General features: G+C 38.5%; 1 protein-coding gene across 1 annotated transcript; it reads right to left on the bottom strand.

Annotated features, from left to right (window-relative positions):
* DNAJC15 (DnaJ heat shock protein family (Hsp40) member C15) lies at positions 1 to 27218 on the bottom strand. Its single transcript, XM_062576267.1, has 6 exons — positions 27001 to 27218; positions 18420 to 18471; positions 16416 to 16489; positions 8400 to 8476; positions 3212 to 3282; positions 1 to 118 (listed from the first exon to the last, which is right to left on the bottom strand). The coding sequence occupies exons 1-6, from the start codon at positions 27100 to 27102 to the stop codon at positions 48 to 50; spliced, it is 447 nt and encodes a 148-aa protein (XP_062432251.1). The 5' UTR covers positions 27103 to 27218; the 3' UTR covers positions 1 to 47.
* Between the last annotated feature and the right edge of the window lie 564 nt (positions 27219 to 27782).

Raw genomic sequence — 27782 nt, 5'->3', positions numbered from 1 at the left:
TTGTTTTTATTTTTTTTTTATTGTCCTATGACCCAAGGCCTAGTATGTCAATTTTTGCCACTGGATTCCAACAAGTCTTTTGCTTCATTTATTTTTGTTGCTAAATAGGGTGATCCACCTGAAAAGAAAGGATAAAAGAATACTATTTCCATATTTGTATGAAATATCCAACTACTACTCTTACAACATCCCAATATTATTCAATTTTATTAGCTCCTCCTTCCTCAAAACATCCTTTTCATAAGACTACTTTAAAATGTTATGATATGAAGTAAAATGATGAGTAGGGAAAAATGACAAAAATGTAATCAAAATTGAAGCAACTGAAGAATAATGCTGACAATTTGTCTCAGCAGTCATTCTGATGAAGAAGTCTTAAAATGATCCTTTGAAATCACTTCAAACGAGCTTGACTTAGATTTGCAGTGCATTATTGCTGCAAATCTATGCAAGGTCAGCTGTTGTCAATGTTTACGTAAAGCCAATGGCTATTATTCCCATCAACCCCAAAAACTAGGGGCAAAATTTTATAAATAGTTTTACCAAAAAACCCCCAAACCTCCCCCCTAGCCTCTCCCATTCTAGACACCCAGAATTACCAGCCAGAAACTGTCACGTTAAAGCTATTTAAACATGGTACGCCTTCTAACTTCTAGTCCTGAACACTGTCATTGCTTTACGCTCCATCTAATAATTTGATTACAGTTCAGCGGTCTTTTTGTGTTTGTTCTTTTACTCTCCCCTTGAGTGCCAACCATCTGCCTACAGTCACTGAAAACAGCATTAAGAGGTCTACATCAGTAGCTTACCACTTACTAAAACACACCTGTATTTTTTTCCTTCATAAAAAGCTGATTTCACTAATACTGTGCACTGGATAGCCTTTTCGAAAGCTTCTGTCATAATTTTTCATTCAGCAAAAAGATACTGATAGAAGAGACATACAGAAGACTAACACTAAACATATGTAAATAAAAACAAAATGAAAGGTTTTCTTTAAAGACTTCTTTAGGACATTCCTGCAGGAATTCAAATCATTATAAAGTCATTTCATGGTCTAATAAAACAATTGGGAGTAATGGAGTTCAGTTCTCTTGTTAATGTTTTGGTTTGAATGTAGTCCTAATAGTTAAGCCACATTTGAGAAAAGTGGAGAAGGGGAAAAATAGGATAGAGAATTGATTACTGGAAGATATATATATTTTTAAACCTATAAGTTTTTTAACCAGGATTAGGATTTGCTAGGTTGAACATTGCTTGGTTCAAAGAACAGACAAGAGTATCAAACAATAAAGACTATAAACTATAACAATTCATCTTAGATGCAACAATGACTCAGACTGCAACAGTGATATTAGAAATAAATTCAAATATGCTAGAAGTGTTTTCACTACATTTATATCCTTAAGTGCCATATTAATTTTGTAGCCCTCCAATTTAAGAAAATTCAATCTCATGATTGTATAAGTGCTTGTTTATAATTAGGCAGGTCCAAAAGACTTCTCTCTTCCTCTGTTTCTGGGAGCAAGTATTCAGTCACTAATTTTTTGAAAGAAAAAAATTAACATTCAATGTATCAATATAAAAATACTTTTAAACAAATTATGTAAACATTCATGCACAATTATTTTATAGCCCTTATTGTGGATGTTATTATGGTATCCCCTATATATTTCCTATTTCTAATAATTCTCTCCTCAGGGTTTTAACTCTCAGTTAATATAGGCAACTTTTTAAAGTCAGTAATTATTGTCCTTTCTTTCATCAACTCCAAATGATAAAATATTTTAGAATAACATTCAGCAGTTGAATATTATTTTTAAAATCATGGCTTTGTTGCTAGAGCCCTGAAGCTCTGAAGGAAACAAGATATCTATGTGAGCCAACAGGCATCTGCTGCCGCACGTTCAAGACTACTCCAGCCCTGGCTCCGCAGCTAAAGACATTATACAAACTTTTTTTCTGTGGCTATACCAACAGAGCTGCAGGGCAGCACAAAGGCACAAACCCTTTAAATTGGTGTTCCTACTGAGAAAACAGTCCATCTTGATAGCACACAGGAGGCCTCCAAAGCCTACAATATGTCCAATAAACCCTATACTGTGCCCAGCTGTAGGTGCATTATAGCTGTAAGCATGGTCCCTTAAAATGTATAATCTTCATTACAGGAATTGTCTCTTTAGCTCTACTCAGCACCACACTGAAATTCATGGTTCTGACTCACGTCTTTGCATACTGCTACACTGAAATTAGAAAAAACTTTATCAAAAAATTTTAACCTACTATGCACTCTGCTGGTTAAGAGATCTGATGATCACAACATATTACAAACACAGAAGAGAACTTCTCCAGATTTTGTTTGTGGAGTTTAAAAAAAAAAGAAGTGGTGTGACATCAAATAAGCAGGACAGATTTAGAATTAAGTTGAAAGGTGAGAACAGCAAAGAAAACCATCAGCTAAACACAACACTAAGTTATTTTTTCATTTTCTTAAGATGGGATGCAGACAGAGAACCCTGTAATCCCGTGAAAAATATTTTAAAAACTTCCAATTCCCCCTTTTGACTTCTGAAATACAATGCAACTCTTTACCATCTGTTATTTTAAAGTAGAAACAGCAATGAACATATGGGCTTTCTTTCTCAACCAGCTGTAGTGTAGTTAAAGTTATAATAATAGCCTTTCTGTAGATAATTTACATTAAAAAACCTGGCCAGTAAAGCAATGGTGCTCAGCTTCACAGTTCTTCCGAAGGATTTCAAATTTCCTTGAATTCAATCAATGATGTAGTTAGCAACTGCAGAACACTTCCCCACAGAAAGTTACTTTCGAACATGCGACTGTTCCATTCGAGTTCAAAACAGGAATGTTCAATGCAAAAATATTATAGCTCATTTTTTCTTAGCTTTAAATAAGTTTCTTAAAGTGTAGAACAGTGGTACATGAGGTCATGGTTTTAACTAAAGCAGCACAAGTCTAGAAGGCAACCTTAAATATAGCCACACAACTTACTACAATTGTGGTTCATAAAGCCTGAGAGGGACCAGTCTGCTTTATCGGAGAGAAAACACACAGATAAACTTAAGTCTAGTCTAAAAAACATACCATAGAACTGCACTGATGGTGCTCATTTACACAGACAGCAAACTGAAGGACCTCATTTAAGCCTCCTCTTTTTCGGCTTTAGTTAAGAAAAACAAGAATTACTTACCTTTATCAGGATGATTCAAAATCATGATTTTTCTATGGGCTGTTCTGATTTTGGCCTTGCCAGCAGATGGACTACAAAAACAAATTGAAGTGCTTATCATAAATTCCACCACACTCAGGCTGTAAATTAACAATTTATGCTGGCCTCAAAAACAATTAAAACTTGAGATTTTCACCATCTTGTGGGCAAAACACAAAACTGCATCTTTGAGGAAGTAACTCACTAACAAAGGCATGTGAGACATATTGAGAAGAGCATTTTAAAAAAGCCTGGGTATTTGACACATACATGTATCTTTCAGGTTTTTTGAACTGCTATGTAAAGTAAACACAAATAAAAGAAAAAAAGCTCTACAGTAAATCTACCTTGCATTCTTACCATTAAACGTGGAAAACATTTTTTTGCCTCCTAGTGTTTATATGACCAGTGACAAAACAACAAATATTTAATATTACCATATTGTATTCTACTGTAAATACTATTATTGTTGCTATAAATAATTCTTCTTTCTGCTGGGGCCTGAAAACACTGTACTTGTTATTTTTCCAAAGCTGGTCAACACGTTACATTCAGGGACACGTTGATTTACAAGTGCTACATAATGTTGTTTCCTTCAATGACAGATACGTAAAACATGTTCTTCAACTAAATTAAATATGTACCTTACTAGACAAATAACTACTTATGGATGCAGTGTACCAGTACAACAGGTTATAGTATGCAAAAGAACAGTAATATTTAAATTTGAATGGTTTCATTTTTCATAATTTGTTAGCATGGAGAAATGAAACAGTGTTTTCCACTTCAGATCACTTCTTAATCAGTGATAATTCAATTAATTAATCTTTTTGTAGATACAGTTTGAATGCAAGGTATAAGCCTAACTACATTCCTGAAGTAAACAACCTGTAATTATTATTCTGTAAAAGGGAACTTAGAGTATATTGTAAAAATATTTCACACAACTGCACAAGGAAAGAATGCTTCCAGGGAACAAAGTAATCCAGAAAGGAAAAATTAAAAGCGAGTGAAAGGCCTTAAGCTACAGAGTTCCAAAAAAAGAAAAGATTTGTTTTCAGATAGCTAAGGATAACAATTATCTATATTTTGATCTGAAAATCCCTTGTTTTGTACTGTAACAATATAAAGAAAAGTTGATATATCACATTTAGAAATTCAGACCACAAAAGTCAAATTTTGGGAAAGCTGTAGTTGCATATTATGGAAAATCATGCGGGTTTGCTCTGAAAAGCAACTGCAAAACTTGGTAATTTAAACCAAATGTTTGATCTAAAATACCACTCAAATACAATAGTTTATAATATACTGCTTATTCAGTAGTCATGACTGGTCACTGAAGACTCCTAGTCACTACCAAAAAAACTCCACTGTCAAATCATATTTAAACCTCATGACCCAGGTCACCCAACATTACACCCTTCCAATATCACAGGTTTTCAGCAGGTTCAGACTTCTGTCATTTGGGGACCAATGAATACACTTGTGGGCAGGACTGCCATTTAGCAGTACCTGGACTGGCTGGAGAAATGGGCCGACAGGAACTCTATGAAATTCATCTGGGACAAGGCAGAGACCAGCACCAGTGAGGGAAGAAACCCTGCAATGACAGGGGCTGGGGAGCAGCTCTGCTGAAGGGGACTTGGAAGACAGCAAGAACATGAGCCGGCAGCATTCCCAGCAGCAAAGGCAGCCAAGAGCCTCCCAGGCTGTGTTAACCAGAAGGTCGAGGGACAGGACTATTTCCTTCTTCTCGGCTCTTGTTAGACCACATCTAGATCCCATGTCTGGTTTTGGGACCCCCAGCACAGGAAAGATACTGGCAAGCTGGCGGGGGTTCAGTCAGGACCATCAGGGTGGTGGGAGCTGAAGTGCTTTTCTTGTGAGGAGATAAGCCTCAGCAACTCCACCCACCCCTTATCTCGGTCCCAGCTGACCACAAATAACTGACAATACCCAGTGCTGACAATACTGGTTGCAACTGGTGAGGCCAGGAATAGGCAAGAGGACAGCAAAAAGGTATCCTTTCCCCAACAGGGCATGAGGACAGCAAAAAAAAAATGGTATATTTACACACCAAATATCATATGAACATGAGTCAAACTCCATGCCCATAAATAGCGTTGTAGCCTAGAGCCCATTACAGCCTGCTGCCATACAGGAGAGCTCATGGCAGAGGATCTCTCCTTGAGTTTGATTCATAGAATCGGTAAGGTTGGAAGGGACCTCTGGAGATCATCTAGTCTAATCCTCAAATGAGTGGCCCGTACAGGGATCAAACCTGTGACCTTGGCATTATTAGCACCACACTCAAACCAACTGAGCTTAGTTGGGACTCCTCTCAAGTTTACTCTCTGGGTGTTAAGAGAACCTCTGACAAGAAACTGTTGGAGAGGCAAGCAAGAAACCAAGACTTGGGCAATAATAAACGTGCAGTAAGATTCACTTGTTATGACTACGCTGTATTGCCATCTTCAATAAACGTGCTTGCAATAAGCCCAGAATTAATACACACACACCGCAGTGGTTCATGGCAGGAGAATAACAGGCAAGGGGCAAAGACTGAAATAAGTAGTTCACACTGGACATAAGGAAAAAGCATTTTCCCCATGAGAGCAGCCCAGGGGCAAAACTGGTTGCCCAGAGAGGTAGTGCAGTCTCCATCCTTGGTGGTTTTCAATGCGCGACGGGATGAAGACCTAAGCAACCTGGTCTGACTCCACAGCTGACCTTGCTTTAAGCAGCAGGTTGGCCTAGAGACCCCCTGAAGCCCTTTAAACCAAGTTATTTTATGATCATATGCTATACCTATATGAGCAGTAAACTAGCCTTTTTTTTTTTTTTTTAAGGAAGCAACCCCTCAGTATTTGAAGTATGACTTTCAAATCTAAGATATTTGTACTTGATATTTGTACTAAGATGTTTGTACTTATGATTTTAATGTAATAGTCTGTTTTTTTAAAAAAATTATACATTTGCGTGAAACTCTTTAAAACTGATGTTTATTTAAATTCTTTTTAATAGTCACAAGCAAATAAGTGTTTCTTAGAAAAACACTGCATCTTGGTTCACAGAGGAAAAGCTAGAAAGTTTCAGTCACTTTTATCTAAAATTTTAATTTACAGTTTTCACCAGACATATTAGCTAACTCCAGGAAGTTCAGCATTAGAGACTCGATAGTAGCAAACCACTGTGTTTAATTTTGTCTTTTGTTTGGAAAATACTCATAAGATTTTCACCCCCCCATCTCACCTCAGACATTCCCCCCTCCTCTCCTACTAGTAGTTCCTTCTACAGCTTATTTGTTAAAATGAATGATATGCCTATAGTGAACTTTAGTAATCAGCCCTGCTTCATGACAACTAATGGAAGAATAGAAAAATTTAAAATTACTGAATATTTCCAGTATAGTACTCTGTAGTTTTCAACACCTTTTATACAGTTTAAATGCAAACAATGCATATGCATGCTTTTATCTAAAATACTACACACCTACCAGATGGTCATTAGCAAGTAACCTTTGAAATGTATAAAAAGTCAATACATTTGAAATGTAAAAGCAATAGTTAAATGCTCACCTTTATTATATCTTGTATTAATTATTTTTAGAGCATCCATGCATACCTGACACTTGAAACAATGAAGAAGGTCTCTGCCTTAAAACTTAATATAACTTGGAACTAATGACATAGAGGACAGAAGTTACAGTAAGATCAGTGTCTAGACAGATTTGGTTTGTGTATTCTAGTAGCTTTCATAACACTTTAAAACTGACTTGTGTTTTTTTTTTTTTTTAGTAGCACTGTTATAGCACAGATAGCACTGTTATAAGCAGTGTTATATTTATAATTAAGTAACCAGTCAGTTAAACTTGGTCTATAAAGGTGTTTTTAAACAACGTGAAAACTTCCTATAAAGATGTTAGCCATGTTTCTATGCAACTAAAGACTCAATCCTTTAAACAGTAAAGAATTTCTTTCAAATGGCATTTGCAAGACTAAGCCCAAACACACCAAGCAGTGTCACCATCCTAGGTATGGACTCAAGCTATTAAAACCAGAAATAAAAGTAAATTCTGATTTTAACATGTGATGAAACAGCAGACGTGAAGTAAGAGTCGTGTTCAGTCTAAACATAGCCAGTGTAAACACACTTTAATAAGCTGCAGTGTGCTACTCTAGAATATCACTGACTCTGCCCTTATAAGTTAAAATGTTAATACGTTATCAAATTTAAAGGTCAAAGGAAGTATGTCCAAGTAGCACTCCTATTAATTTCCTGCTCAGCATGCAAGCATAAAATATTTCAAATAAATGTAATCTTATTTTACAATTCCTTAAAATGAATATTACATCTGCATAATCCTCACTACATTAGAAGTAAATATAAATAGTACATTGAAACAGGATTTTAACTCCTATTTGCCACCACCTGAAATAATTTCCTATGGAGATTATTAAAACCATCCTCCTCAATATTTTTAGTCTTAAAATTCAAAGCCAATCTGAATCAGAAAAAGAAAACCAACTACTTAAAGCCATATCTGACTCTCTCATCTGGAAAGCCTTCAAACTCACCATTTCTTTTTATGGGAAACATTAAGATGGATGCTACTACTAGCCATCCAGATATTTTGGAAAAAATCCATTGATTCCTCAACTTAGAAATGATTTCCTATACCTGCTCTAAATTAAAAATCTCTGAGTATTTTTGTTTGGAGTATGCTCCAACTCTTTAAATTCAAACAAATCAAAGAGTAGGGAAAAAAAATAGTGACTTAAGAAAAATGAGCAAAATTGATTTGCTTTCCTCATTTATTAATACAATCTACAATATTGCTTATCTCAAGGATTTTTTTGTTTTTTCTTTTTGTTTGAGAGCAGGCCATGTGATCACACTCATTAGGATAGTATGTGCTATTCTGATTATTTCTACAGCACCAGTTCTATTCTCCACTGCAATACGTTCCCATGCCTTCAAACCAAACACGAGTTGCATATTTTATTGTTTGCTTTTTAGCTTAAAGAGAATATTAGAATGGTTTATGAGCCTTTAGAAGCTTTAAAAAAGAGGTCAGGATTTTGGCCAGAGTACTCCATATTCTTGCACTATGGATTTTTTCATTCAAGATCCATCAAGAAACAAAAATATATTAATGCAATATACCTACCTTACACCTAAAATAAGACTAGCTTCTCGTCTACTCATTTTCTGTTCAAATCCTCCTTTATAGTAGGATGAAAGACTCTACAAAGAGGAAAGAAAAAACAAGAAATAATTAGTTCCATATACCAGGTGCCAGAACCTGAATCATAATATAGGAACCCATTTAGAGCACTGCATTTGTCTGTAATTTATTTTAAAGGTATGGAAAAAGTACAAACCAGATAATACCAAAGGACTTCTGGATTTTAACACATATAAAAGCTGACTTAAAAATGACTGTTTTTACAATCTTCTACTAATAATAAAGAGATATTAACAGCTACAGCTATTAAATTCCTGTCTTCAAGCAAAATAGTCGAGACTCAAAATACACACTGGCATGAAGTAGTATAATGTAGGGCAAGGCGGGCAAAGGATACCAGGGAAGAAAGTCTTTTGTTTAAAACTGCTTTGATACTAGCGCAATGAAAAGTGGCAAATGTAACAACATTTAAAAAGGATTCTGGCATCTAAGGCATTATGGACAATCACTCTGATGTCTGGACGTTTCTACCAAGAAAGTAGGTATAAATTATAATAAAAGGATAAGAACAGATAAATATTGCATACTGATGAATAGTCAACATGCTTTTTACAAGGAGTACTACCTCAAAAATATATTAAGATTCCTTGATAGAATCACTGAACATGCAGTCAAGGATGAGTTGGTTGATGTAGTTTGGTTGATGCTTGCATTTCCAAAAGATTTTTGACCTGGTCTCTCTTCAAATTGTTCTTCATAAAACCAAAAAAGATATGGTAGCCATGGTTTAGTAGAGAATGTCTTCACATGAGCAAACAAGAGGTTAGAACACAAACAGCAAATGGCCAACTATCTCTATGAAAGAAAGTCATAAAAGGATTCCCAAGGAGATCTGTGCCAATGTATATTCAATGACTGGAAAAAAGGGGGCTCAAAGTTGTAAAAAGACATCCAACACCAATATATATATAAAACTGAGAAACAGTATTTGTAATTTCAGCTTAAAAATCATCTCTATGTATGCAGGCTTTTACTATATATGAAAAGCATCCTAGAATTTTAATAAACAGTTCTACGGAAACTTCAGTTCAATGCTGACAATGTATTTGTCAAGACAGCACATAAATGCATAAAGATACAACCAATTATCAAAGAATGGAACAAAAAAACAGTATCAATGGCCTGCCATCCTCTGAATACCGTCCACAAGTCTGCTCTGCCTCTATCTTAAAAGGAAACAGTAGGATTCATTTAAAAAAAAAGAGAGAGAGAGAGAAAGAGAGAAACATAATGAAGACGACAAAAGGGAACAAAATAGCCTTCATTTGAGGCAACTAAATAAACTAGGACATTCAGCCTGTAAAAGTGAATAATCAAAGATTGATAGAGGTCTAGAGGGAAAAAAAATCACAAACAGCATGAAGGTTAACAGCAAAAGATCATTCACTGATTTAGATAATAAAAGAGTAAGGGGCATCAGGTAAAAGAAGCAGACCATATAGAGATTGGTTAAAAGCTGGAACTTACTGCTAAGGGATGTTTTGAATGGCTAAAGTTACACGGGTTTAAAGAGTGATTAAACAAGTTTTACCAAAAATATAAAACCCAAACAAACAAAAACAAAAAAATTAACACAGAACTACAACCTCTACTGCAGGAAATCACTGGGAAGTAGCAGAATATACAGGACACAGTAACCTATGTTTGCTCTTATGTCCTTTCCTAGACATCCTTTACTGACAAGAATTAGAAACAGGATATTTTTTTGTAAGCTCATTAGCATATGAGACCTTAGCCACTGCCTTAAGGAGAGAAAAAAATGAGAGAGGGAAAAGAAAATTAAAAAAGAATGAGACGGATAAGAGAGTAAATAATTATATCGATTGACTGTCTTTACAGGGAAAAAGAAAAGGGCTGAAAATATATTTGTCAACTCATAAATGTATTTTTAAATGAAAAAAGTTACTAAACCACTACTGCCAGTTAGCTGTGATCTGCTCAATGCAAATGCTTCTGTAAGAAGAATTAAAGACTAGCCTGCTGCAACACAAACAATTCTCTAAGCTGCACAAGCCCCAGAGGCAGCAGATAGAGTTCCGAGACAGCCTGCCTTTGGGAACTGGCACACAGAAATCACTCGACAAGACTGAAGTTCTTTCCTCAATGCAAAATTTATCCGCTGGGGAAAAATTAGCTTCTTTTGTTGCTATCAAAGGGAAGTCTAGCTTGAGAACTATTTTTTTTTAATGTTTCTTTTACCCCCCAGTAAAAATGTGTCTAGCCCTTAATGAAACATTTTTCCCCACTAGCTACTAAATACATCCATTCACATTCAATGAGAATTTTGCCTTACATTTACACAAACTCTCTCTCAGCTAAGTTCAAAAGCATTTAAGTAACTATAAGGCTGTGGTTATGATATCTAAACATAGCCTTTAATTAAGGTTAGGAGCAACATTCACCCCAAAGTATTGTTCAGAAATACTTCACCTGCTAACAATATGCAATTAATTGTCTCTAAAGGTAGTGATCCCCTAGTGTAGCCATGAAATCACACACAGCAACAGAGATTTCCTGCTGCGGTGCTGTGATCTGAAACAGATTTTCTTCTTCTCCTCCCCCGCTACCACACATTGAGTATCCATTACTGTAACACTTCAATTATCAAAACTGAAGCAACTGCAGACATGCCATGCCTACAGCAAAAACTGTTGAAGAATCATTGCTATAGGGTAACACAGAGCCAGTCTGTAATAGTGCACGTCCACATTACAGGTTAGAATACGTAGTGCTCAGGGAACACACTGGGCCTTCTGCAGTTCTACAAGAGGAAATGATCCCAGTGACTTAACAGTGACTGGAAAAGGTCCTTGAGAGGGTAAAACTGCACAGAAATTTGACAAGGACATCTAACAATTAAGGGCAAGAGAGAAGACAGAAACATAATTTAATGTCTTGTGAAACGTTTTCCAAAACTTCCCCAAAAAGGGGGGAGAGAAGGGAGTAAATATACCGCACAGATGGATCTCTGAAAAAGTTAATTCCTCTTTGCTCTTCAGTCCTAGCATAATACAGAAGGACATTGGTTCATTGTTCATGTAGAGAAGAACAATATCTGAATCATCTCTAACACAGCTCTTCTCTAATCTTGGCAGTCTTCATCTGCAATACTGACCATGGTAGCTCATTTGAAATCAGAGACTTCGGAGGGATGGCTGTAGGCTTAAATTCAGAAATACTTTCTCATGTTTTTAAAGCACACTTTCCTGACATTGTTATAACCTCAAGAAGCTTTGACACAGTCAGCTTCCAAGAGGAATGAAAAAAGAAACGCTATGGTCTATGCCTTTCGGCACAAAACAAAGTCTGAACCAGAGCCTTCAAAAACATCATGCTGAACTGGTCATCAAGGAAAAGCACTTTCTTCTCTTAAGTGAAGCATATGACAAGAATAATCAATTTCTTAAATTAGGATATTGCTCCTAAATGGAATATAAAGCAAAATGAAATTAGACATAAAAGGTCTTTTCCCCCTTGGTTAAAAGGAGAAGAAACACCAAGTCTTACTTTTAGGAAACACTTTGTCAAATTTCTACTTTCCAAATAGAAAAACTTTTGTATGCTATTCATATTAAAGTAAATTTATTTCCTATGTTTTAATTGTAAGTAATGGCCACAGCAAAATGCAAAAATACTTTAATATTTTCCTGTTAAAAGAAGACCTCAATGACTGAGCAGTTCCATCACTTTATCATTTATTAATTCTGACTGTCACAAACAATTTGTGTACAGGAAGAATCACTGAAAAGTACTCTCCATTTCTTCATACTTTTGGGGGAGGAAGAGAAGGGCTTTCCATTTTGTTTCCTTGATTTCCTTTTGCATGCTGTTACTGTTTAACAACTTCCATAAGCAAATTCCACTTCCTGAACAAATTCTATTAAAAGGTATGGGTAGGGGTAGGAAATATAAATAGGATTTTTTTTTTTTTGTGAATGTGTATTCACTCTTGCAAATTTTTACAAAACGCAGTTAACTAAGAAAATTCAATTCATTCATTCAGTATGACATCTTTTCAAGATACTTTCCTGCATTGCACAGGGTAAATTTGATTGTTGTTTCCATGCCAGATGAGAGAGATACAAAAGACAACAACTGAGACCAGACATTATATCATATTATATGAAGTGGTGTTTTTTTTTTCCTGAAGAGGCTGTGTGTTGCTCTACCAACAATATAGTCCCCCACTGAAAAGGTGGAAAACATTGGAAAAAGGAAAAAAGAAAACTCACAACACAACAACAAACTACTGAGAAGATGTGTTATATTATAATTTGCTAAGCCTATCTTTGACTTCCTTAATTTTACTTAGAAAAAATTTTATAAAACAGATTGCAAATTATATCATTCTTTATTTTCAGTGCATGACAGGACATGACAGCTTCCCTTACCTCTCATGCAGAATTCTATGAGCCTGAGCAAAATCAGATCCAATCATGAAAAGGGAATACAAAAATCTCTAATGAAGTGTTTCAGAATCTCTAATGAAGCTGTAGAAGAGATCCTTTCCTTCTGGAATGCAGAACTTTCAGGATTGTGGAATTTATGGATTTTAAGGGGTCGTTTTGCCTAGAACTGCTACTTTTATAGCTCAATCTTCAATATCATGGATCCAACAGGAAAAGCTAATGCCATTGAAACACTTTCTATTTTTTACCCATTTTAAGATATTAATGACATTATGATTAACAGCATTAAGGTCTGTCTGAGGAAGAAAAGTCAGGTGACTATTTGGGCTATGCTACTTCTACTGGCAATAGAGTCACACTGCTACACAAAAAAAGCAAAACAGTGCCACTAGCATTAGTAACGTCAGCAACAAAACTGGGTTCATAGTAAAAAAAGCATTTTCTGAAAACCAACATTATGGCTTGTGTAGAGGTGAAATAACATTTCCTCTTACACCTCCTTCTATTGAAATAATACAGTAGAAACTTGAAGATTGAATTACAGCAATATTACAGTTCAAATTTAAGTCTATATATGTAACTGGAAGTAGAAATTCAGAGTAGAATATAACAAGTTTTACTTGCTACTTTTAATTAAAAGATGACCCTAATTGTTGACTATACATGTTGTTTAATCATATATGTAAATAGAAGGGTCAGAGACTCAAGACACAGCAGCACATGCATTTAAAATGATCTCTTCCTAATTGCTTTGTTGGACTTTACCTAACTTACTAATAAGTTGGAAGAAAGGATAAATGGCATCTGAATTATTTTCTGGGACTGCAGCTATCATGAATTGTTACTCCTACTGCAAACAGAGGAAAAACGAATTTTAAATGGGAGAGGGAAAATGCAAAAGGTCACAAAGAGAACCAGCTAGCTTAGAAATATAAAGCTCTTTCATACCTTCCCACAAAAGGCAGTCATGAGGGAAAAGGTTTGATTCTAGAAAGCTAGAGTAACAACTGAAAATCTTGCGATTTAGGAGTCTCCAAGCACCACAGGAAACCAGAAGAGTAACACTAAACCCAGACATTAAATATCACAGCAACTGTTTTTTTCCAATAACGAGGTTCTTGTAGAAGTACTAACTGCCTGATTTCCATTAGTCAGCACTGTTTAGAAGGCAATATGCTGTAAAGAGAGGCAGTGAAGGAGCTAACCCATAGATTATATTTGACAACTTCAAATTCCCCAAGTAAAATCAACTAATGACATAAAAATACGTAGTTTGGACAATAAGGGCTTACATAGGTAAACAACTTGCTTGGTGATTAATGTTTTCTCTTTCTATTGCTTTAAAGAAAAATTACCAACAGGAAACAGTTGTTTGTAAATGGCATAAAAAACTCCCAAAACATACAATCCAAGAAAGCAGCTGTAGAACAGAAAACCTAAATACCCTGGTTAAGAAATATCTTGGTTAAGAATTAGACAAGGGTCTTAAATTTGCATGATGCTTGCAGAAGAATAAGTATTATCATTACTCTCATAAATGTAAAGTTAATAAACACATACAGTAAATGGCAAACTAGAAGAGAAAAACAAAGTTTTACTGTATCCAGAAGGTAAAGTATAGTGAGTTACACTGAAATCTTGTATTTTTAAGTTCAGAAATAGGAGAAAAAAAAGATACTGCATTTGTGATAAACACAAAATTCTAGGTTTCAAGGACGGGTTTGAAGACAGGAGAAAAAAATAAAAAAGCAAACCAGGGATAAAGGACACGGTGAGAATTTAGATGTTCCCAGGTTGCTCTTTTGGTTGTTTATTAATTCGGTAGGGCTCAAAGTCATTAAGATTAAAAGGAGATAGACCATAGTGAGCTTGACTCTGTCAGTATACTGGTTCTGAGCGCTCCAGTTTCCCAAACAGACGCTTCCCTGTGCAGTAGTATGTCATACTTCCATGTGTTAAAAAGTCACTGTCTGCATTCTTACGTCTGCATTTAAACACTATAGCTTATATACACGAATGGATGAAAGGAACGCTGGGGCAAAACTTACGGGGAGGAAGGATTAAGATCAAAAACCATACCACTTTGAAGACACACGTTCTTATCACTAACTACTTTTCAGGAAGCCTGTAAGTCATGCTGTACACATCGTATAAAAGCAATAGTATACACAATATCTGCAAGTACCCTTTGCCTCCGTGGCAGGCAAGATGAGAATCTCTCCAAAAGGGACAATAAAAAAGAAAGTCTTTTCGGCTTTGGCCACTAATGCAAGAAGAAACAGAATAGAGAGCAATGACTGATCCAGAAACCATTCCCGGCTCATCTGCATCACAACTAAGAACAAGTGCGAGTCAGCCCCAACAGATAGACCATGTTTCAAATGTCTTTTCCTTCCATGGCAGTTTGTATTTGCTTAAGCTTGCACCTTCAGAACGTGATCAGACAGCCAACAAATTTGGACTGCGACTCCCGCTCATTCTTGATATGCGGCATATTGGAAAGCTCTGTGTTGTAATTGCCCTCACATAAATAGGTATGATGCTAGTTAATACTTTTTTAAAAAAAAACTTGCCTTTAACACGCTTTTCAGGAAATAATAATCTAAAACGACTACTGCTGCAACATCTTCCCCCACAAGCATCAAAAAAGACACTGTACCCTTTAAACAAGCAGACACCTATCTTTGTGGGAATTACTTTACTCAGACAGGAATAGAATCATAGAATCATAGAATTGGTAAGGTTGGAAGGGACCTCTGGAGGTCATCTAGTCTAACCCTCAAACGAGTGGCCCATATGGAGATCAAACCCACGACCTTGGCATTATTACCACCACGCTCTAGAACACATTTATTTATCAGAGAACAGTGTAATCAGTGAAGGCAAAAAGTAAATGTTCTGGAATATTCCCTGTGTATGCTCCTCTGGTAACTTTCAGCTTTCTATTATTATTTAAAAATATAATAATAAATAATATATGTAGAGCAAAACAAAGAGTAGAAACTTGGTTAAAAGTTCAAATTGCATGGGGAACACAAAATAAAAGACAACAAGTGAACAAAAACACATGCTTCCTCTCCTCCCCTCTCCCAGCTTTGGCAACCTTTCCTAGAAGCTTCTCTACTAATTTGTTTTCTGGATTTTTAAGACTATCTAAAGGACTAAAATTTCATTTTCACCTCTTTAAAAGGGAAATAGAGTCATCACTTTGTAATCTCTAGGCCGCTTCAGCTCACTTTAACAGTTTGTCACAAACTCACCAGCAAACAGTTCTGAAAAATGCAACATCATTTCAGAGAAATTAAAACCGATTATCAGATCTCAAAAACATCTTTCGATACAGCTTATAGCTTTATTTACAGGTGTTTAAAATATATCAGATTAAAACTAGAACATATGGAGTCACGAACAGCCCTATACGGGAAAAAAAAACAACTTGCACTTACTGTATTCTACATCAAAGTGGCTCCTCTTAAAATATTTGAAATATAGATTCATAAAATTAGCATCTAATAGCCTCTAAACTTACGGAAGTTGAAATCCTCTTTGCTGTCTCTGTAATTGCTTGCTCCAATGGCTTCCAGAGGTGGAATGCATAACGACCTGAAAAAGATTGAAGTTAAAAGAAATTATAATCAACATTCACTAGAAGAGGATAAAAAAAAAAAAAAAGAAAAAAAGGAAAGAAAAAAGAAAAACCACTCTGTTCACCAGCTTCTAGTAAGAATAATTAATAACCAAAATCTTTCTTCATTGTTAATTTTTTCATCTCACTTCTTTGCTGCCCAACACTGTTGCACTTTATTGCTTTCCAAGATGTTCCCTGACAGCTAGTTTTGGAGGCCTGCCCAGCAGAAGTCCCATGCTAAACTTGTAATGGTTTACATTTTTTAATCTTTGTACTACTGGGAGAGAAGAAAAAGAAGTTTTATATACTCAATCTAAAAACCTAACCATGGCCTGCAAAGATTATGTTTGCTCACAGAATAAATAGATTTAAATGCATTTCAGTACAACAAATGGAGATATCTGCCTTGTGAACTTTTAAGAAAGAGGGCAATATGTAATTTTAGCTTCAGATATACATTATTTATTAAATACTGTTCTAAGATTATGCCTTAGCAAAAAAAATGCACATACTACATGCTTCTTGCTGTGATTTTGTGTGCTTACTCACACATTTTGCAAGTACATTTTTTATTTAGTTACAAAGAAAGGGATACACAACCATTCAACTCCCTAGTGGCAGTAAATATGTCTATAGCTAAGAAAGGCTATATGAATGTCGTAAAGGGACCTTACATTAGACTGTTCTTGGAAGCACAAAGTAGGTTTACAAATTTCAGAATTAAGATTTGTGCTATGCTACTGTAGGATTTTCCTTCTGAGTCCCTTCCCATCCAATTTTTGTTTTGATTAACTATTCATTAGCAATGTAACTTACTATTACGCCCAATGTAAAACCATTTATTAAAAAGGTACTGCATTACTCAGACAGTATCTTGTTTTCATTCTCAGAATATGGGATGTCTACATAAGTTATTTTAGTCATCTAAACATGTGCCTGTATTAACAAAGAAGTTAAAACCACCGTTGAAATAGCATAGCTAAAAAACTGTGGTGTATTAATATATTACCTCACCTTTTTAAGGCTTTCTCTTACCACTTCTTTGCTAGCTGTCACTAATTCCATAACTCAGCCAGCAGAAGAAATTCTAAAACACTCTTCTGCATCTGTAGGAACACATATATTAACCAACTGCCTATTGGGTGTTCATCCACCATGAGTTTGCTTTTCTTTCCCTTAATGAAAAAAATAGCAGTATCCACAAAACACCTGTTGAAGCTTGGTGCAACATGTTCATCTAACGCTTTTATTCTTGGTATGAAAATTTGTACACAGTCAGATATGGCCAATCTGACATCTTGAAAGTAATGAAAATCAATTTGTGTATTTCAAAACCAGAACAGACCATTGTTATCACCTAGCCCAAATAACCCATCATGTAAGTCATGGTAATGGACCTGTGGTCAAACTAGAACTTGTTTTTCAGAAGAACATACAGCCAAGATGTAAAGACTTCAAGCAACAGACAGTGTACTACAGGAAGAGCTCACTATGATATATCACTATAGTCGCTAGAAACTTCTACTTTTCTCCATAAGAATTTATGACCACCTTCTCACTAGAAGATCCTGTTGTGTTCTTTCATACTAAAAAGCTTTCACTTTGCAGTATGCTAAAAAAGATGAAGTCATCCTTTCACATTACATTTTGAAGGCAAAAACACAGATAGAACTCCTTTAGCTGGTGCCCATAAAATAAGTTTCTTCAGCTGTGACTTCTTCAGAAAGAATTCTGGAAACATTTCAAAGATTTTGAAAGGACAGGAACTACAACTGGACACAATTCTTCAGCCTCGGGCAACTTTCTTCTTCTCAATTTGTTTATACTCCCAAGAACTCCATCAACCCTTTTGGGAACAGCATCTGACAAGTGTCACTTCCACGCTCTGTTTGTAATTTAGCTTACCTGCAAATGCAACAGTTGCAATTCCAAGTCCAACTGCTATCATAGTTCTGGCCTAAAATAGAAAAATAGAAATCAGAATAAACTGCAAATTTGGATTTAAAATGTATTCAGCTCTTACTTTAGTGGCAAGCATTTCTGATGTCTGACTTGGACATTTCGTATGTAATTTATTTGGAGGACGAGGAAGAAGATCTGTGTTCCACAGGATACACTATATTTTACTGATTAGTCCCATTATTAACCCATACCAATGTTTCAGGGTTTAACTTGGAACTACTCACTAGCAACTTAGTGAATATATACTGACAAATAGGCAACAGTATGTCATAAAATAAATGAATAAATAACCCAAGGCAGATAACTAATCAGGACCACTCTGAAGTAAGTCCTGCAGATTCATTCAACACATTTTGAAGTGACAATAACAGAAAGTGTATTACAAAAAAATGGAGAGTTCAAAAATTCTAAGGCACTGGATATTGTTTCACAAAGTCTTTTACCGTGTATCGTCAATATACTTTACTGATTGTCATCATGACAATGCTTGAAAATAAGAACAGAGTATTAACTTAAATGCTGTACTTGGGCTCATCTACTAAGAAAAGGACTCTGATCCCAGCTGACTCATAGCACCCCTTCAAAGAAGTCAGTCCCACCCCATAGTTTAGGCCACAACAGCAAGTTGGAATCTTCCATCTTTCATGGCTTGACCCATGGAAGCCCCAATAAAGACATGAAGCCCTGTAACTTTCTTTCACTATTTACTGTCAGTTTCTTGATGGAGTCTACCTTAGAGTAGATATTTGTAAATAGAATTATGACACTCCTCAAGTAGTTTTCATCATCAGCTTAAATGTGCTCTAAGTCTAACATCTAATTTAGGTCACACTGAACACTTAATTTATGCCACAGTATCTCCTAGCTTTTGCTAAATCTGGAGTAGGTATATTTATTCTCCTATACAATGCTTGAAGGTCAGATATCTCAATGAGAACAATAAGAAGTATCTTCGTGTTAAATGAGAAGCTGCTGAAAGATATCCAAAACGAAACCCCAAAGAAAGGACTGACTCCTCACATGTCTCCAGAACTCAAGGCAGCCAACACTGAAACGGAAAGTCTATCAATTCACTTCTGAAGAGCCTATACGTAATCTAAAATGAACTCACTCATCTTGCTGCAGTCTATGGCATTACCTGTCACGTCTTATCATATGATAGCTTAATAGTGCCTTGAACTTTTACTCAGGAAATGAGAGAAGTCAGATTAAGCCTTTTCAGTCTGAATTCAAAATATATCTACAGTAAAAATTCCTTTATCATCAGACCGACTCTTCTAAGTTTGGCTTTCTGCTCCTACAATTATTTCTGCATTTATCCAGTTACTGTTTTATATATTTTCTAGCAACAAGCCTGACAGCATGACTAGAACCCCAAATTTGAAGGTGTATGTCCTAATAACCAAATTTGGAGTCATATTCCTTTTGCTTAAGATACCTGGGGCTAAAGTAGTCTGTCCTCAATTGTACTCAACGTTTCCAACCATTTCTAGATGGAGAGGGAATAGGGGAAGAGTTGAGAAATACAGGCTTTAAAGCCTTCTAGATTTGGATTAGCGTAGGCTAAACTGCAGACAGCTGTATAAAACATAGGCATTACCACTGCACCCAGTTGCTCCCTACAGCTGTGCTTCTGAAGGAAAGTGACTGGGATTGCTATCTGTAATATTGAGTTCAGCACAAAAGTGATAACCTGCTCAGAGTCTATCTATAAGAAGTTGTATTCCTCCACATATAGCTTCTGGATCCTAATGTGTTTTAGCTAGACACCTATATCCTGGTTTCTCAGATGGGACTATTCTAACTATTTGCATAATGTAATATTGCCATTTCCTAGGGAAGTTTCTGGTTTAAAAAAATATAAAATAAAAGCACCTATCACTAATTATGCTGAAAATAGAGATTATGGGAGTTTTAGCTAGAGGTGCTTAAAAACCTACTTGTCCTTCCCATTCTAGGTACCCAAATCTCCCATTTCTCTGTAGCTTTCAGTCTCAATATTAGCATCCATTTCTGAATGATAAGCATGTAAAAATAATGTAGTAGTTTTATGTTGTTCCTTTCAGTTCAACAAAATTTCCCTTCATCTTTAGACCGTGAAAAAATGTAAGTACGTTACCTTAAACATTACAGGATATCAAACAGTGAAACATATAGTCTACCTCCTCACTAAACTAATAACTCTTTCCACTTCTTCTCACAAATCAGTTTCATCAGGCTCTCAGCACTCAAAACCTTCTACAAAATTCTAAATCCTATATTTAGACAGTAACCAGCAATGGCCACATTTTTTCTGGAAATATTACAATACTATAGACATCATATATTATTTGCTATCTTGTACTTTGCGACCATGGGTTCATATTCACTAGGGACTTTCCACAACCTAGTAAAAGATTCTAGCTGTCACTCTGAACAAGCTGTTACAGTCAATTAAGAGCTCAACAATGTGTGAAATAGTTCACATTGGGGAAAAAAATATTTATTAGCTTCTGCTTGTCAAAATTAAGTTATACTTACTTTACCACTGTAAAGGTGGTTTAAGTCAGCAGTTTACAACAAGGCATGCTGTCACTGACAAGGCATTAGCAGCCAAAATGTCATCACAGGTAAGGTAAAGCACAGAGAGCAGGCTAAAAATTAATACTCAGACTTGGTCAGCTCAATGTTGAAACAGCTCAAGTGTTTTGCAGAGCAGTCTGGGAACACAATATAGAGACCTCTGAGGGCCCCAGACAGAGTCAGCCATGTCCACTGGGGTATACTATATCAATCTCAGTGGAAAGCGTTAGCAGCAGATTAAGAGTGGCAGCTGCTCTAGAATAAGAGTGGCAAGCAAGCTCAACGGGAATCTGAAGACCAGCCAGAAAGCTAGGTGAAACTGATGGGGAGCTCAAGCCAGAGAGGCAAGAAAGTCTGCCACAATTTCAAATGAGGTAGAACTACCAGAAAGGCTGAGAATCACTGGTTTAGGATAGTTCACCTTATCCAAGTTACCGACAGGTCAGAGAACGATTACGTGCCACAGCTTAGCCAGGAAACGGTAACTTGTCATACTGAGGCATTTCGAATGTTCACTATGGGATGAATATATAATAACTATAACCACATGAAAAAATAACTTTCAATCAACAAAATGGGAAAAAAATACGAAGTATATCTTCTACTGACACAGGCTCTCTTACAAAATTTGTGATAATTTCAAGTACTCAATTTCAGTAAACCCTTTAAATCCAGTTTGCCTCAGTTTCCTTATTTACACTCACTTATCTCCAATGATTTTGAAGAATAAATCAATGTTTGTCCAGTGCTTTAAAATAAAAAAGTACTAAATATTATTTTTACAATGAGTGCAGACCTTCAATTAAATGCATCTATTTCATGTGAACATTAAAGGAGGGCAATTCACTATCACTCTAGAAGGGACCAACTTGTTTATGATATAAGACAACTATCACCATGACTATTTTTGGTTCTCATTGCTTGAGAATGTGTTTTACTTTGGACTCATAAAGGCTCGCTGAATTAATAAATACTCGCTGACTTTCAGTTATGAGAGAACTGACTTTTTTTTTTTTTTTTTTTTTGAAAAAGTGCTGTTAAGAAATTTCCAAGATGTAAGATTAAATGAAAGCATTCCCTTAGGATCCAAGAGGGGAAAATAAGGAAATAAAAGATTAAATAGTAGCATCTGTCCCTTTATTTATTTGAAGCATTGTCTCCCAAAGGTTAGTCATCAGTTTTCAGTAATAAACCCTCTTAGATACAGACAACAATTAAAAAAAAAAAAATGTTTTGCAGATTAGCAAAACTGAGTCACAGTATAACAAAGGTCAGAAGGGATCTCTGGAGATTGTCTAGTTCAATCCCCCCCCGCCCCCAACACACACACACACACACACACACACACACTAATAGCAGGGCCAGCTACAGCAGCCTGGCCGCTGGATTTTCTGTATTCCTTTGAGAAACATATAAGAAAATACAAACATTAGAAAGGCAACTCCAAGATCTGACTTACTGTGCTAGTAAGTTACTCTTGTCAAACAAGCAGATAAAGGATATACCTTCAAAACACACTCTATATTAATTAATGACATTACTTTTAGCACACAGGGATCTAAGGCCAATCCTTAATATATAATTTTCGAGGAGCCTTAACTTCTTAAGCACAAGAAGCTGGGATGAATATTTTTTTCTGCAAATTCCTAAACCTAACTATACTCAAAAAAAAAGAAAAAGGACAAGTTAAAACTTATAAACATTAAAAAAAGCTTACGAAAATAATTTATTTTAAAATTTTAGCACAACGCTACTACATCTGACTACTAGCTACCAGAACCACCTTTATGAAGGTTAAGACATAGCTGCTTGATTTGAATTTTATATGCTGACTCTTTTATTACAATCACAGAAAATACCCTTCCTGGTCAAATGAAAAATTTTTTTTGTTCTTTTCATAACTAGCTTTCAGACACGCAACAAGAGCTCTGCTCTCTTTTGGGCATAAGAAAGCTGCAGCATAATAAAATAAAAAGCACAGAGAAATTCATTTGTTCTGGTCTGGACAGCAGTTTTTATTAGTTTATCCTTAGTAATGGTTCAGTACAACAGGAAATATGTATCTATACTTAAATGCACATGTGTAAATTAATTAAAAAACAGTCCTATAAAGTATCTTAGATGCTGCATATTGCGAAAAGATCTTAAGGCAGAGTACAAAAAATTTCTAAAACTATTTTTCCTTCAATTAAAATTCTTGACTTGAAAAAAATAATTGTATCTAGCCTTGAAGTTAGAAGAATGTTTCTATTCTTCAGAAGAATAGTTACAGCCTACTGGAAGCCTACTGTCTTGGAGCAAACCTCCTAATTAGCTCTATATGGAGCAAGATACATTTTACAGTTAGACAATCTTCTGTGGCTATCTGCAACAGATTTGATTTCATAACCAGTTTCTTTCCAGTCTCATCTTATGAAATCTAATTCACTTTCCAAAAACAAATTAAAATTTTTCAGCTAGATGCTCTTTTCCATACTCACCCAACTCTCATGCCAACGTGTTTCATATATAAAACTACGCTTAATGTTTCTGACTTTTTCAAAGTAAACAGTGACAGAGCTACAGATTTTCTAATAACAACGTTAACATAAGGCATTCAAGCAAATCTCCTTGAATATATGTTTAAAATTCACAATGTCCTCTTGCGACTATCTTCAAGAACAGGCTCTGTATTGCTGTTGTTGTTTTTCTATCTCTCCAAATTATCATGCTATAGTAAAACAAATATGAAAGTAAAAGTTACCAAGATTAAGTGACTTCAGCCAACATCCTGTAAATCTCACAGCCAAGATTCAGGATAGGATATAGAACAGAGCTTTTTCAGCCCTAACAGATGGATGCAGTTGTCAGACTGCTTCCACTATAAATTTTTCCATCTACTTTGGCTACTGCAGCAAAAAGGTATCGTTAATTCTGTATGTCTTAAGAAATCAGCTGCATGACACAACAGTTGTTCTTGCTATTTCCATCTAGCAAAATTTCTGAATTGAAGTCTTTAGCTGAGAATCAATGAGCACACATATTGTTCCCTATTCCACTATCTACAGAAACTGTGAAATATGTTCCACTGCCAATAGCATACTATCATATTCCCACCTTCTGCTGAACAAAAGTAGTCTCCAGCTATTACAGAAATGGTTAGTCTCTATCCATTTTATTCCTCGAAAAGCTTGGACAAGCTGGTATAGCTATGTGTAAAAAGATGTCTTAGTACCTGGAGACTCAAAAATGAACTATCTTCCATTTTTCCCACAACACAAAGATGACCACAGTAGTGCACAGATTTTGATTTAGAATTCTTTTGTTTCATTGCACCTGAATCTGGATGTGAAAACAGAATAGCCAGCCCAAATGGTCCAAGTCTGGCTGACTACTGGTACATGGTTTAGGCTACCACAAACATAAAGCCCCTTTTGAAATTTTTCTTTTCTGTTGCCACGTCAGTTGCAACTATCATCAAAACAACTACAGGATCAACGTGCAGCTCCACTAAAGTTAAACTTTAACCCTATGAATCACAGTGAGAGCAACACACAGCAATGTTGAACACAGCCCAGAAAAAAACGTTTAAAAGCAGAGAATACTGTGTTCTTCACTGAAAGACCTGGCTAGAGAATAAACTTCAAGAGAAGATTGCAGCAGTCCAGAATCTAGTTCCCTTTAAAAACCTACAGCAGACTCTAGACCATAGCACAGAGAGTACAAAACAAGTCACAGTAACAAAGGAGCAAACCATGCTAACCTCAGATACAACTTTTATCCCAGACAGATAAAAAGATCCAGGGACTTAAAACATTCAATAGAAGTGTCACTGCTACCACCCTACAGGGAAAGCACACAGATGTGACAATGAGTTTCAGAGTAAATTTCTTCAGATTACACAACTTGCTGTCAGATGCACATAAAAGACTGTCCTGGAAAAAGATACTTCAATCTTACAGTGTAGTATCAATGAATGTAATTCATAGGAACTTTGATTTTAAAAAATTGCAATTTTTTTAAAAAAGAAAAACAAATGTTATATATGCAATAACATGCAAATAATAAAGTAGGCACATGTATAACAGATCATTTTAAAAGCATTTTTTCATTGATAAACTATAGATTTGTTTAGTTTTAGCTACACAAACATTGATGAGTGGTTAAAGCACTCATCCACATATTTTCTCCACATTTTTAAACAGAACTCACTGTTTCATGAACTGGCTGAACTGAACACAAAGAAGAAACAGGATAAAGGTAGAAAACCCTTCTCATTACAGCTTAGCATCATACAGGGAATTCAGAAGGTATTTTGCCTCCCCTTCCAGACCCGTTCAGCCTCTCCCACCTGATGAGCTGTAAAATAAGAATTCCTCTTCCCAGGCGCTACAAAACCGTTAACATTCAGATTTGCAGCAAGAAAACTCAATAGGGTAAGTGAAAGTTTCACAGATAGATAACATCTTTTCATGGTAAGGTAACAAAATTTCAGGCCCTGTCCCCTCCTGCCTGAGAAAGCTTAATCAACACAATGTATAACACAGGGGAAAGGAGCTCCAACTTCGGTTTGTGCCAGCAGAGCCAAACTGCTGCTGGCAAGGCCAGGTACTTTACAGGGCCCCCAAAGCAGAACCACATCGCCACGCGGCAGTTAGCGCCAAGCACAGCTCAACCCCTGTGAGACACCGCAGGGCCCAGGGCGACACTCCAGGGCGACACTCGCCCCAGAAGCAAGGAACCACACAGCTTTCCCCCCAGCGGCCCTACCGATGAGCCCGGGAGGGGAAGGAGAGCCGGGATCCTCCTGTCCGAAGCCCCATTTCCCCCCTGAGGGTTAAAGCCGTGGACCGGGAAACACGACCCAATGGTCCCTCAGGCACCAGAGGAGTGCCGGGGGGGGAGGGGGGCAGGGGCCCCCTCACAGACCAACGGCCCGTCAGGCGCCGGAGGGGTGCGGGGGGGGGCAGGGGCCCCCTCACAGACCAACGGCCCGTCAGGCGCCGGAGGGGTGCAGGGGGGGGGCAGGGGCCCCCTCACAGACCAACGGCCCGTCAGGCGCCGGAGGGGTGCGGGGGGGGGCAGGGGCCCCCTCACAGACCAACGGCCCGTCAGGCGCCGGAGGGGTGCGGGGGGGGGGCAGGGGCCCCCTCACAGACCAACGGCCTGTCAGGCGCCGGAGGGGTGCGGGGGGGGGGCAGGGGCCCCCTCACAGACCAACGGCCCGTCAGGCGCCGGAGGGGTGCGGGGGGGGGGCAGGGGCCCCCTCACAGACCAACGGCCTGTCAGGCGCCGGAGGGGTGCGGGGGGGGGGCAGGGGCCCCCTCACAGACCAACGGCCTGTCAGGCGCCGGAGGGGTGCGGGGGGGGGGCAGGGGCCCCCTCACAGACCAACGGCCCGTCAGGCGCCGGAGGGGTGCGGGGGGGGGGCAGGGGCCCCCTCACAGACCAACGGCCCGTCAGGCGCCGGAGGGGTGCGGGGGGGGGGGGCAGGGGCCCCCTCACAGACCAACGGTCAGTCAGGCACCAGGGGGTGCCGGGGGGGGGCAGGTGCCCCCTCACAGACCAACCGTCAGTCAGGCACCGGAGGGCTGCCGGGTTGGGGGGCAGGGGCCCCCTCACAGACCAACGGTCAGTCAGGCACCAGGGGATGCCGGGGGGGGGCAGGTGCCCCCTCACAGACCAACCGTCAGTCAGGCACCGGAGGGCTGCCGGGGGGGGGGCAGGGGCCCCCTCACAGACCAACGGTCCGTCAGGCACTGGAGGGGTGCCGGGGGGGGGCAGGAGCCCCCTCACAGACCAACGGTCCGTCAGGCACGCGTCAGGGGGTGGGTCACCCTTGGAGACTCGGGGAAGGCGCGGCCGGGCGCCCCCGCCCCTCGCCCCGGCTCTGCGGGCGGGGAGAGGAAGAGGAAGGGCAGAGCCCCTGTCCCTCTCCCCCCTCCCCTCCTCCTCGTCCCGACGCAGCCGTCACCGCGCTCACCAGCCCTCGGTCCATCTCGATTTGGCCCTTGTCGGCGCCGGTAGGGACCCTGGCGTACTCGGCATAGCGCAGGCCCTCGGAGGGAGCCCCGGCGCCTTCCATGCCGGAGCGCCACGGAAGAAGGGGGCGGGGAAGGCGCTACAGGTCGTCCGGAGGGACAAACCAGTTCAGTCGGAAGGACGGAAACCAAAAACTACGCGCAGCCTTCCCCCCTCCCCCGCGGCTGCATCCCGGAAAATGGGCGGGGCTAGAGTTGGCCACCTCCCTCCTGCCGTGCGCTGCCCCGCCCTCCGCGCGTCAAGGCCCCGCCCCCAGGGCCCCTCCCCCCAGCCCCCTTGGGGGCAGGGCTGGCTGCTGCGGCGGCGTCGGCCGCCATTACAGGGGCGGTTGGGGAGTGTGCTTTTGCTGTTGTGAGGTTTTCTCGTCCCTTTCCTCTCCCCGCGGCCGTTGGGAGATCCGGCCTTTCCCTCACATCTCCCTATGGAAGGGTGTGCACCGGCTTGTGGCTGCTCATGGTGGGGAGGGAGCCGACTGCTGTAGGGGGCCCTCCTGGTTGGTGTGAGGGGCTGGAGGATGGGTGGGTGGCTACCTGCTCTAAGTCCCAGGGCAACTGAGAAGAGAAGGGGTGTGGGGGAGAAAGGAAGGGATGAGAGTTAATTAATGTATAAGAATAAGAGTAAAGAGGGTAAGCACTGGAGAGGATGAGGGGCCACACAGAAGTGACTCATGCCCCTCTTCGAAGGGAATGTAGGATTTTAGAAAGGGATAAACATCTATAGAGG

The sequence above is a fragment of the Rhea pennata genome, chromosome 1 (genome assembly GCF_028389875.1).
Source record: "Rhea pennata isolate bPtePen1 chromosome 1, bPtePen1.pri, whole genome shotgun sequence".
NCBI lineage: Eukaryota > Metazoa > Chordata > Aves > Rheiformes > Rheidae > Rhea > Rhea pennata.
The sequence above is the reverse complement of the archived record's forward strand: the minus strand, read 5'-3'. Positions and strand labels throughout refer to the sequence as shown.

Excerpts from the sequence above, each read along its gene's own strand:
- DNAJC15 (XM_062576267.1), bottom strand. The coding sequence starts at position 27,102 with ATGGAAGGCGCCGGGGCTCCCTCCGAGGGCCTGCGCTATGCCGAGTAC. Across the intron at positions 16,490-18,419 it reads TGCAACTGTTGCATTTGCAG|GTCGTTATGCATTCCACCTC; the intron begins GTAAGCTAAATT and ends AATCTTTTTCAG. Across the intron at positions 119-3,211 it reads TTTGAATCATCCTGATAAAG|GTGGATCACCCTATTTAGCA; the intron begins GTAAGTAATTCT and ends CTTTCTTTTCAG.